Source organism: Streptopelia decaocto (genome assembly GCF_964273445.1).
Source record: "Streptopelia decaocto genome assembly, chromosome: 3".
In the NCBI taxonomy this organism is placed as follows: domain Eukaryota; kingdom Metazoa; phylum Chordata; class Aves; order Columbiformes; family Columbidae; genus Streptopelia; species Streptopelia decaocto.
The window spans coordinates 26,925,365-26,938,695 of record NC_138656.1 but is presented as its reverse complement, the minus strand read 5'-3'; the positions used below and the strand labels follow the sequence as shown (position 1 = coordinate 26,938,695).

Genomic DNA, 13,331 nt, shown 5'->3' with positions numbered 1-13,331 from the left:
GGCAAATGATTTTGTGCACGGCAATAACCTTCACTTCTTCAGTAGAAAGGAAACTCCAGGATACAGACTGATTCTCCCTTTACAGCTGATGAAGCACCAGTGATGCAGATTACTCCACTTTAGACAGAATTGGTCAGACAACACCACTAACAACAGGTCTTGGTGATGTGATGTGATGCAAGTAAATCAAAGTAAATGCAACTTCAGTACTGCCAAGATGTGTAGAAATTTATTATTGTGAAGAAATTGATAGACCAATGGCAGCCTAGGATGCTTGTATGCTCTTTCTACAACATGTTTTTTTGAATTCAAAAAGAAATGAGCAGGTCGTAAAAAGAAATTTTGTCACATTAAAAGTTGCTTTATCAAACATACTGACCAATCAAGTGTTTCTCCCTGTTTATGGGCACTAGAAGACTATAAAATTTCCCACTGTAAAACGATTTAAGGTTAAATCAGAAAAAGTCCACTGCTAAAGCATGGTGCCAACTACAGAATTATTTCGAGTTTACATATTATCCCCAAGCAACATATTAATTTCTTTTTTACCTTCAGGGTTCTTCAAGTTAGGACAGAAACCACATCCTTAATAACACTCCAGTCCTTTTCCAGCTGTTCATGTGTTGTGTTTATACATACTATTATTTAATCAGACTGCTGACTGGAAATTTAGTTATCTGATATTCACCTTTCTCTTTTATATTAATGGAGCCACCAGCAATACCAGTGGGTGAAAGGTGTTGTTTTCTAAACCTTCCAGAATAAATATGCTTCAAGATAATGTCATTTAGACACGTGGAAAATAAAGTCAGACAGTCAGTAGCAGAGGTTTAATGCTAGTAACACTCTCAGCTTATCATGGTGCGTAAGACTATAAAGAACCTTTTCACTCAGGATGGAGCACCTTATGAAATAAGCTGGGAAAGGAAGACTATCATTATTTCTTTTCCACTTGGGTTATGAATATATATATATACAGTTTGTAGCACTAGGACTAGTGACATTAGATGTTACTTCAAAAGTATCATTAAAAAAAATTATATACACATATATATATATATATAAAATATATATCTATCTTATAATCATACTGAGTTTGACTTGATTTGAGGAAGACCCTTAATCTTCCAAAACAGAAATGTGAAACACTGCAGAAACAACATACAGATGAAAAGAGCAAAAAGCACAAAATAGTACAAAATGAGCATGAAGCATTTTTCCCAGACGCAACATCTTTCCAGTTATACTGCCTAAGCAGTTTCTGAAGGTGCTTCCCCTATTGCATTACATACTAAAATTAAGAACTATTGCTCTGCAATCACAGCTTCCAAAAAATAATCAACCTACTTGACAGTAATCACACACAGAAGCACTTCAAGTATCAAATCCAGATCCCAAATCCAGAACACGTAATTCATGAGGTAATACGCTGCTAATCCTGTTACCCAACAGACAGGATTCTCTTTCTGTAACTTTAATTCTTTAAAATATTACCAGGGGAAAGTAGTGATTTCAGGAATTAGGCTCTGGTATTGTGTTTTAAATGCTAACTTAATTATAGTGTTGTTCTTATTGTTTGCTGTTTTAAGAGCTGATTTATTCTGCTAATTAGAAAAGCCAGTGCTGCTGCAACTTCATGTCTATGTATTACCTGTATCTAAAAAAAAAGATACACTGATTCAGCAGCAAAAATAGGGCCATTCAGCATGAAGTGCCCTTTCCTCCATATGAAATCCCACACATCTCTCTCATTCTAACCCCTGCTGTTATCAGATTTATCAGAAGCATGCGTTACACTGGTGAATACAAAGATAAAATGCTATAATATTTTCATAAGCATTTGTTTCCTTCGTACAACAAAGCAGAAGTGATGTCTGGCACACTCAAAGTGGTGCATCAAAGTATGATTGCAATTCTAGCTTTGTGTTTTTTTTCCTGAAAAAAATGTATGCAAAGCAGCCTTTTAAGTCCAAAGATACATTTTTGAAAGAAAGGAAAAAAAGTACAAAGCCCCTATTCATTTTCTAGGGTACTTCTACCCTTGGAAATAACTCACATTTCAGAAGATGCAATAGGTGTGAGAACTACAATTGAATGGATTTTTTTTTTTTTTTTTTTACTTTTGGAAAAGAAAAGCAACCATTTTCTATATTTTAAAAGCCCACAACACAGTGATATGCTGTGCTCATGTTTAGGAAGAGTTGCTTCTCAGAGGAAATTCAAGGAAATGTGTTTGCAGAAATGGTTTTGCTCCTCCTAGGTTCTCATGTAACCAAATTCATCACACAAAAGTCACATTGCTTACCTTTATCCACTGAAAAAACACTCTGTAGTTTCAGAAGACTTCAGACAGCATGGAAAGCCGTTCTTTTACTTTTAATCAAAGAACTTCAAATACTTGGCAGATAATTGTAATGTGAATTCAATGCAGGCAAATTATGACCACACATTGATCATTAAAGGATAATAAATAATTTTCTCTACTTTAAGAAATACTGGGCAAAAACATTTTTCTTCTATTTTTTGGACAAAAAGAACACAGATTTCAATGTTTTCTTCCTTGCTGACTATTTTTCATGTTAAGCCACAATGTCACTTGCATTACTGTGGGTGGAAGAATGAAGACCAAACTGTGGAGGGGGGAAATCATCGACTCACTGTAACTAACTGAAGGAAGAACATTGGTTTATGACTCAAAAATTTAAACAGAAAAAAAAATGGTTTGAGACATGCAAACATGAGACGCAGTAACTTATTTCTATAAATGATTGACAATGTCAGCGGTACACCCTGGGGTAATTAAGGATTGTGTAATTTTCCAGGTACATAATCTGGTTGCTCTGGAGATTGTCATTGGTTCATCATCTCCAGTACCATCATTTGTAGTCTTGCAAAAACAAGTGGATATACTGACCACAGAAATGCAAGTTTTAGAGCATTCTAGTTTGCTACTAAAGACAAAAGAAATTGTCTAGTCTTGTGCAAGTTGCAAAAATCAAAGGTAAAAAAGTTGTTAGGTTCATTCCTTGAGGGTCAATGGTGCTAAAAACTTTATATAGAAAGGCACGACAAAGATCTTACTATAAAGCTTTTTGTATCATGACATGAATAAATACTCTGAGTAATACATATTGGGATAAAACTAAGAGTCATAAACACCCTTTTCATAGTCCTTCGCTTCTCCAGTAGATAACAGTAACACAACATCAGTTTTCCCAGAGAGATCTGCTTTCCATGCTCACATTTCCATCGACATCAGTGCACACATTTCAGTAAAAGATCTGTAGCAAAGTATTTCAAAACATTTGCTGGCTATACCAAGGATGTGCATGCCCAAAGTAAATTTCAGAGGAAAAACTGTGGAACAATACATAACTTTTATTTCTCACGTTTGGAAGGAGCGGGTATAAACAATTCAATATTAATCATACTTCGTGTTTCAGCACGGAACAAACAGTAAAAGTGGATTCCCATAGCTTGTTTAACATGCCTCATCTCTCCTCTTTCGGTTAGAAATCACTAGTATGTAAAACAAGTTTTATAACAATCTAGGTAGGTTTACAGTTTATTAATATGTAAGAGAAAATTTAAGGTTTAGTTTTTAAAGTAATGGAGTGCCAGATGATTTCTGGTATGTGTTTCATGCTGCTAGCCTGCTACCACAGTAGAACATTTCCATCTCTACTGAAAAATAGTGTCGTGACAACAATGATCAGACATCTTTGAGGAAAAAAACAACTCCCTCTACTGAGATATTCCATCCTAGAGTGAAAACTTCTTCACTCACATGTACTTTCATATAGGGTTACATGAAGCACATATTACAATTGTTTTCTCTGTTTCAAAAAAAATTTGGGGCAGGAAAGGCGCCTGTCTTCCCTGCTTGTCAGTTAGGCTACATTTACTTTCATGTGTTTGTCCAAGGGGAGTTTCAAATTCCCCAGGGGAAAACAGGAGCAAAATACAAGGCTTTCATCCTTGTTTATCTCCTCAATAGCCAATGCTATTAGTCATAACCAGAGAGAGAGGGGTTGACCAAAATAGCATCTATGAGACAAGGTACATTTTTTGAGGTCTTCCTCCCTTTGCCAGTTGCTTATGTCAACTTTCTCATCTTGATGTGCCAGAGATGTTCAGGTTCCTAGGAAAACGGGCCCCAAAATAGCTGTCTCCTCCTTAGATACAGCCACTTACAGAAATCTGACTGTTGAAAGAATCCTCTTGAAGGCATAAGAACACCTCGGCCTGAAATACAGCAGTAAAGGTCTGGGCAGTGGAAGAGAAGAGGAGGGTCAGGGCTGTTGACTGAAGTCTCCAGATGTGAACAATCTGTTGCCTCATTTCTGGCCACAAGTCATGGAAATGGTATCAACGGGCACAGACTGATTTCTGTAGCTCATTAGTGACATTAATATCTTGGGCATCCTGTGGATATTCTGGTTATGATGCATGTAAAAGTAAGGCAATGCCTGCCAGTTGACAGGAGATTATTTTCATGTAAAATACCTTTACCTGATCTTTCCAAATATTATACGGAAAATTATCATTACTCACCCTGCCAAAACAATAGTCTGACGTGAAACTTGACTACTTAGATGTACTGCTGCTCACAGTTAAGTGGCTTGTAGATGAATGTAATTTCTCAGAATAATTTCAGACACTGTAATTAAAAGATCAGGTTAAAAAAAAAATCTACAAAGCACTTTACAGGCACACCTAAATCTTCCCATCGTCAACTCCAGTCATAACCTGGATACACGTAACATTCTGCAATGCCATGATTTTCTGAAGACAAGAGTTTTCTGCTTTGAAAGAGACTATCTTCACTGCTGAGAACCAGTTAAATATCTTGTGTTGACTTTATTTTCAGCAACGATGGATATTCTGCATCTCAGAATAGCTAAAGCACCAGCATGCATATTACACAAAAACTCCCTAAAGCACGGCAACTTTTTTCCAGACTGAAAAAAAACCCAAACTTTCTGGCATTTTTCATTCCTCCTACAGAATGCAAGATTTACTGTTGTTTGAAAATAAAAAAGTAAACCACTTTTCTAAGATCACTCAGAAAATGTCTTCCTCCTGCAACAAATGACACAAACAACTACAAGATCTTCCCTCTGTCCAGTTGCAATAAACAATGCATAAGCAGTGCAATTTTATTTATGTCTCTGCCTTACCCATTGGTTCATGCAGACAACTACATCTCTCAGCCACCAGTGACTGACAAATGGCTCAGTTAATAGCAAGATATCAGGGCACAAACCCCACCATTTATGAAGAGATAAATGAGCTCCCTCATCATAAAGAGCAACAGAACTCAGAAATGACAGACTGTTCATCTGTGCAAAAATGAAAGGGGAACTTGTGGTGCATTGGCCAAAATCAAGACTCAAACCAACATAACAACTCCCTAAGAAATAATAATGTTCTTGTTCATGCTCTTAAAAGCATTAAACCAAATATTAATGTTGTTTCTCAAAATCCTCCCCCACTTCCCTGGACAGGCATAAGGAAGTGCCATCTCCTTATTACGCTGCTTTATTTCTGAGACAATAATTATTATTTTGTTAATAACAAATTCTGTCAAAATATGGAACTCAACTCACCAAGGCAGTACGACTGACTTTAAATATGCCAGTCTAAACATATATTTATACAAGTCTCAGTGACATTTACTTGAATGCTGTAAATTATTGTATATCTTAAATTAACACACTTATATGGCTTGTTTATGACAAATTTGTAGGAAGTACTGTTGAAAAAAAAAAAAAACCAAACCTGAACATGCAGACATTTCTATGTAAATAACATTAAGAAAACAGCAAGACTTAATATAAGCCCACTGTGCTCCTTTTTGTTTGTTCATTTCATCAAAGCACTGATTGAAAGACAGAATAGATCATCTGCATAGCTGGCTTTCTGGATACGGTTAATTGACAAAATGCAATAAGCCCTGCAACGATCAATAGTATTTAGGAACCAAAAGAGCTTTTTAGTACATTTATAGTAACAAAAAACTCCAGAGGTTGGCAAAACCTTTCATTATGCAACTAGCACACTGTGGTCAGTGCAATTACACCGAAACCACCACTTCCCAAGTTGATCTGGTCATGGAGTTTTTGCTGCATACTGCAAAGAAGCTGGATAAATTACAGCCCCAAAATGTATTTGATATTTACCAATAATCAGAGAAGGGGTTAAATGGTAAATATTAAAGGAAATAGTTTTTAAGTCAAAAGGAACAGAGGATCTATGCTGTTGAGTATCATTACTACTGGTTTGTTGCTTTTTCGTTGCATTTTATTTACACTTTGCAGGCTTTTAACTAAAGACAAGAGCTAGCATAAGAACTGAAATAGACACTTTTAAATACTAAACCAGCTATTTTTACACTAACAAAATACAGATTTCAGTTCTTTAGGATATATGCAGAAGGTTATGTTTTCACAGAAAATAGATAAGCAGAAATTGTTATCTCCTAAAGCAATGACTTTCAGTTCTCAATGCTAATTTTTCAAATTAGATGTTATTTTGTGCAAATTGCCTTAACACAGTTAGCTGACTGTTTGATACAAACTAATCAGTGTGGGTAATGACTGGTTTTATAAACTCTTCACTTGGAATATACACACTAAATAGAAGAAAAAATATAAATACTTCCAAGCATGCCTCCTTATAGGGACACTATAATAACAATATTTCCCTTGAACTTATTGCTACAGCCCTCTCTGCAGTAGAAATGTAACACCATTGTTATTTCCAGGTGAAGGTTGTTCATCACTCAAAGCTCCTGCAGGGAGTGCAGTCTAATGGCCAGTACTCATTTACATTCCCACCAATTAAAAACCAGACCATCCCTGCAGAACTTCACGCTCAAAAGCTGCCACGGAAATTCAGCATTTATGGCTATGCCGATCAACAGCATCATCATTTTATCTAAGTAAAGAGTCACACGGTTGCCATCTCGGTCCACCAAACAGCTCGTGTTGCCACGTACGTCATCTGCCTACAGTGCAGCGGCTGTTTGCACACTGAGCAGAGGACCAAACCATCCTCTCTTCTCTGGATACTAAATGTGCACTTTTTGTCAAAGTATGCAGTCATTTCTATTTAGGCATTGTTAACTGTACAGCAGATCTTTTCACTGCAAGATACAAATAGCATTGGCAATGACAGAGAAACACAACCATTATGAGAAGATGATGGATAACGGATCGAGTTTTCCTTCCTGTATTTGGAATAGTATTTCTGTTAGCTTGTCTAAAAGGGAGTCCTCCTCATTTCTACCTCAACCTATTCTGTGAAGTATGAAAATAGCCACCTCTTTCATGGAGATCATGTCCTAAACAGTCTATTTCAGAGCCTAACTTCTTTCAGATTTCTAATCTCAACAACCTTATTCCAATACAGAACAAACAAGCTAATGGTTTACAGAAGTTACATCTCACCAAAGGAGAGTTCAGGAACACAGGTATTTCTTTTATGTGCAAACAAATGACATCCTGTTGGATTCTCCTCTTACTTGGACACGAGGTAAAACTGTTCACAGTTCCAGTTGAAAATCTTTCTTTTTGGTAATAATTTAAAACATATTTTTAAAAAAAATCAGTAGTACAGAGTCACTTCTCAAAATAAAAGGGTATTTGAGAAAAGTTAGCCTTACCCACAAATTTCCATCCTTTTTTTTTTTTTTTTTTCTTTTTGCACAGGTTCGTATCTGCTCTCCATTTGTACCATACTGTAATGAAGTGGTTGCACACATCAGGTTTAAACATCACCTCTGGTGCTGCACATGTGCAGGCAGAGCCTCCCCTGCACTTCTGTGACACACCCTTTCCCACCTCCTCTGCAGTGGTATAAATGCGGGACAGTCGCTTTTCTAAGGAGCTCCCACCTTCCATCAGTCTGTAATGCCAGGACTGCTCATTGTTTCAACTGACCCTGTGACACTGGTCTTGGGATCCAAGATATCACAAGCTATTTTCCCTCTATTACCAATCACACCGTTGAGAATATGGGCTAGGCTGTGTTAGCCAAAGAGATTGGCTGTAAACTAGCAGGTCCAGTATTTAGCAATTTATCTCTGTATCAAGTAATTTCACACAGAGTGATTCAAATGGTCTTGCATATCTCTGCAAAATATTTCTTAAAATAAAAATGCAATGCAATAAATCAAAATAACGCATTTGTTGCATCTCTGCCTTCACAAATTTGTTTTTTTTTTCTTGTTCTTTTCTACCAATATTAGTAAGAAAAATGGTAAAAGTAGTTTTTGTAAGAGATTGCATTACTATTTGCATATTCAATGAATAACCATCACCATTCACTGCATTAAGGATCAATGTTATAAATATGCTTTCCGTATCTTACATTTCTGTCTGCCTGTACCCCTTTATGTAATGTCATCTCAGGTCCACAAAAAGTTTTGCAATTCAGAGACTTAAAGAACATTCCTTCTATATTCCTTCACATACCATCAAGACCATTATGATGGCTGTAGTTTCTTTTTCCCAAAATACTTAGTGAAGAGTGATTGGGGGGTGCAAGCAGTCGTTTTGCACTTGGACTTTGAAGGCTTGGTGTTGACCTGATTACATTGGGTTTCACTGCAGGATGAATCTCTGTTTGAGACAAAAGAGAGAGAGAGATTGTAAATACTTTTAAATACATAAATAAATAAAAATAGCCTATTCAACATATTACATTTACATTTGTATTTCCACAAAGGTTTCTTCAGCATGAGAGTGTTTACAGGAGCTTGAATAACAATTGGTGCATGTCTTCATACCTACAGTTCCCCCCAAGAAAAACCTCTATTTCACTTTAGATTGCCCAGCTTTGATACTATGGTGTAGATGTGTAAGGATTTCAGAGATTGAAGAGATAATACAAATCAATCTGAAAAAGGTCTATGTTTAATTTTTTTTTGCCCTTTGGAGGTTTGCATTGGAGCTACACACCTATAGGTCTTTAGCAAGAAAACAAAAGCATTTTACAACAGTGAAATCACCTTGATACCTCAAGCTATTCAATTTTTTGTCACTATAACAAGCTCTGAAGGATCTTCCCAAACACAAGCGACCAGGGAGTTGGCCACAGAAGGGCTCTGAAGCCGAAACTACCTCAAAACTTCAGCAGGAAGAGAAAAATCATTAAGAGTGTTCTTTAAAATCATTAAGTTCAGTTCTCCAGGTACTGCCAGACTCCCATGCAGAATCATTATGGGGGAGTTTCAAATAACCCCAAGTATCTAATACAGTTCACAAAGCAGGATTATTTTGGAGGAGGAAGAAAGGTAAGAGACAGTGAAATGCTTCTGGCCAGCTGTATGGAAATTTCTCAGATAAAACCAGGGAAAAGAAGCCTTAGCAGAGTCTGCTTGTCCTTCCCCAGGAACTTGCTGAAACAATTAACTTACTCCTATCACATATTTGGGTTCAAAATGTCACCACTGTGTATGTCCTCAGACAGACCTGAATTTGTGAGGGAAGCCAGGCTGCCTGAAAGAAGGCGCCCATCCCTCCAACACAGCTATGGGGCACTGCATCCCAGCATTGCACAGGCTGTGAGGTGTTTGCAGCCCAATTTTGGCCAGACACCTGTTTTCCCCACAGAGCAGAAGAGACCTCTGGACTGAGACCATGAGGGCAGAGGGGCTGGGAGATGGATCTGGAGAGTCAGCTGTCCAAGGGGAGCAGAATCATAGAATGTCCTGAATTGGAAGGGACCCACAAGGACCATTGAGTTCAACTCCTGTCCCTGCATGTGACAACCATGTGTCTGAGGGTGTTGTCCAGTCTCTTCTTGAATACTGTCAGGCTTGGGGCCATGACACCTCCCTGGGGAGCCTGTTCCAGTGTCCACCACCCACTGGGGGAAGAACCTTTTCCTAATGTCCAACCTGAACCTCCCCTGGCACGTCTTCCTGACGTCCCCTCGGGTTCTGTTGTTGGTCTCCAGAGAGAAGAGATCGGTGCCTGTCCCTCCTCCTCCTCTTGTGAGGAAGCCATAGCTGCCATGAGGTCTCCCCTCAGTCTCCTCCAGAGTACAATCAGTAGACAAAAATGAAGTTCTTTCTCATTTGTAGTCTGGTTTTGCACCTCCCAAAGAGTGCTTCTTTCTGCTTTTCTGTTTATAAAATAAAGCACAGATGCTGGGAACATTCAAAATCGTTTTAGATGAGGCCAGGTACCCAAGGAGGAGGCTATCCACTGCTATTCACAACTATCACACAGGAGAAACAAAAACCACTGCACAAAGCCTCCTGCAGCAGCAGAGCTTTTCCTCTTTCAGAAACACCAAGGGACCCTGACGTGCAAGCGCTCGCTGGACTGGCCTCAGGCTCTCACTCCCCCGCAAGCCTTCATACGCAGCCTGCAGGTGCCAAACCCTGCACCCCAAATGGGGACCAGCCGTGGCTGCAGGGAGGGCTGGGGGTGCCGCCATAACAGCCACAAAAACCTTTAAAAGGCAGAAATAGAAAGGTGGTACCAGCCAAACACTTTCATTAGTGTCCACACAGGTGGAAAGAAGCAGGACGGCTACAATGACCCGGTCAGGCTGTAGCGGGAACCGCATGCCACGAGGAGACAATGCCAATGACTTTCATATTTGAAAAGACTTCGCTTAATTGTTAACCACTGCTTTGGTCAGAGCTTGCAACCATAGTCTCAAAGCGTGAACACCCTCATCCAAGATGCTTCAAGAGGGTCAGATTAGAAAGAGTGGAGTATGGCAACGCACTGGGCTGGCGTTAGTAAAACACAGAAATAGGGTGCAGCTAAATTGCTTGGGAGCAGTCCTGCAGATTCGCGTGTGCATGCCAAGGCTAGTTTGATGTTGCCGATCTTCTCACCACTTCAGATGAGAGCTTTTTACTGCCACTCACCACAGTACTCATCTGCTTTTTCAAATAAAAGAGTTTAGGAACACTAAGCTCCCAACGGATTACATGGCATGGCCCTTTTTTCATGTTATGGAGAACAAATGTCTATTTTGCTTCTTTACTAAAATGGGAACAGAAGCATGATTAATGTCATGAGCACTACTGACTGCTGAAACAAAACTTTAGGCTGAAATAGAAAGGTTTGTGCCATTTGCTAAGATTATTGGATTTTGGATTCCAAAAGGCTCATTTGGCAATCTGCTCCAATTTTCTGAAAGAAATTATTAATTTTCAGGTCTAATACCAATAAAATATCCCCTTATTTGCCAAAGAGCTCCAGCAGTATCCACAATAATCCCAGCAGCTGGATCAACATTCGAGAACACTTAAACCCCTGCCATCTACAGTGTATAGGAGATGTAATTTTATATTTTCAGGATGAGCATTTCCTTCCATCAACTTTTCCTCAGCCTGGATGCCACTAATCCCCCATTAGTTTACCTCAAAGGCTGTCTTTTCTCTTTCTGTGGTAAAGGAAGGTAGCAAGACCAAGCTCCCCTTTGAAGTTCAAGAAAGGAACTTTAACAGCTAGGACCACTTCTCAAGGGGTTGAGTCCTTCCTGAACTATATTATCCCATCATATTACTGTATTATGGCATAATAGTAATTATGGATGTTTTAATTCCTGCTGTTACCATTGTGGTATTGCTCAGTACTTCACTGAAAATCCTCTAGCCACCAGCACTTTCTGCTAATTCAGAGAACTAACTGTAACATCCAGATAATCCAAACTATCCCTTTCAGTTAAACAACAAATAACCATTCAGCCAGATTCAGACTGTACAATCATTTCTGAAATAAAAATCAAACACGAGTAAGAAACCTGAACTACATATTAAGAACCACTTTTTATAAGACCAGGTTGCAGCCTCAAAGAGGTAAATAGCAATAACAACTCTAAAAATGTCTTCCATTTCAATTAATGTCACTAAGTTAAAAAAAAAAAAAAATCCAAGAAAAAAAATGAAGTCTCCTACTGAGTGACTTAAATAAGCATCTTGGATGTAACTAGTCCTACATTTATATGGCCCTAAAATTACACTTGGCCCTTTGAAGGCAACTGCGAGTATGATGTGGCCCCTGGTGAAAATGAGTCTGACACCCCCAATATAGGGCATTTAATTAGCCAGGGGTTCACCTTAGGTGGTTTGCTCAGTAAGCACAGCAATGACTGAAGAGACCAGAGGGGTTTAGCCCCAGATCCCTGCAGGACAGGGACTGCTTTTAATGCTGAGCCTACCTCACCTATGGAACTGACAACCAAAAAGCAGAACAGGGATAAAAGGACACGATGACCAAGGATATGCAGGGCACCGAAATCCTCTCTGCCTTACCAACAGGGCTGAGAACAGCAGCGCCCTGGGAGGCACAGTTAACTATATTACAGTAAATGTCTGTGGGAACTGCATGGAAGAAATTTCAAACAACCAAATGCCTCCTGTATAAGATACAAAATGAGAATTAATACTAAATTTTATAAGAAAAAGTAATGCAAGCATTACTTATTCACTGGAACAAGCAAACAAACATCCCGAACAAATGAAAAACCATCACGAACTAAACTGAAAACCCCACCAAGCCAGACAGCAAACAAAACCATATTTTCTAGCCATCCTTACACAGCTAATTCAGATGTACGTCTGTAACTACGCTGGCTACACTTCATATCCCTGCAACACATACTATTTACCTTCAACCATAGTAAGATAACTTCACTTCCCGTGCTGTCAAATGCTAAGCAGACTCTACAGATACCTGGCATATTTTAGCACTGTAATCATCTACAAAACCTTCACCCAAGCAGACATAACCCTATCTGACACTGTTCATCCTTTCACTTCCAACAAACCTACAGACTTATGCTCCCAGATGTATCAAAACGACCCCTTGCTGGCTAAATAACGTGGCACTAAAAAGATGCGGTATCTTCCAAGATTACACCTGTTGCCATTTCTTCCTTTGACTGCACAGACGGGGTCAGCCAGATGAACCATCTGCCTCCTGACAGATTGTCCCCTTGCAACCACAGCTCCACCGGGTCAATCAAAGCAATCCTTTCCTCCTTCACCAAAATGACAACGTACGCAACAAAAAGAGCTGAGATGCCCGCAGGAAAACTATCATTGGCTTTTTTCTTAAACTCCAGGGCAGAAGGAATCAAAATTCAGTGAGAGTGGCTATAATACTTCATTACCGACTTTTCTAAGTTTGGATTTTGTTAAAATTGATGTTCTGGAAGAACAGTACAGCTCATTAATAGCTGAATTCTATTTCAGTAAGTCAATAAACTATTATTGTTTGCTTCGCTCTAGTATAAAAAAACCCGTCATGTTGATTGAACTTTTGAGCAAAACATCTAGACTGACTTCTACCCTCAGCTTC

General features: G+C 38.7%; 1 protein-coding gene across 1 annotated transcript in view; it reads right to left on the bottom strand.

Annotated features, from left to right (window-relative positions):
• Positions 1-13,331, bottom strand: part of MTA3 (metastasis associated 1 family member 3) — a gene marked incomplete at its 3' end in the record, with an annotated part of 128,224 nt that overhangs the window by 27,549 nt on the left and 87,344 nt on the right. Inside the window, exon 16 of the mRNA XM_082047911.1 lies at positions 8,478-8,624. Within this exon, the coding sequence (XP_081904037.1) occupies positions 8,478-8,624 (147 nt within the window). The remainder of the gene's footprint in view (positions 1-8,477; positions 8,625-13,331) is intronic.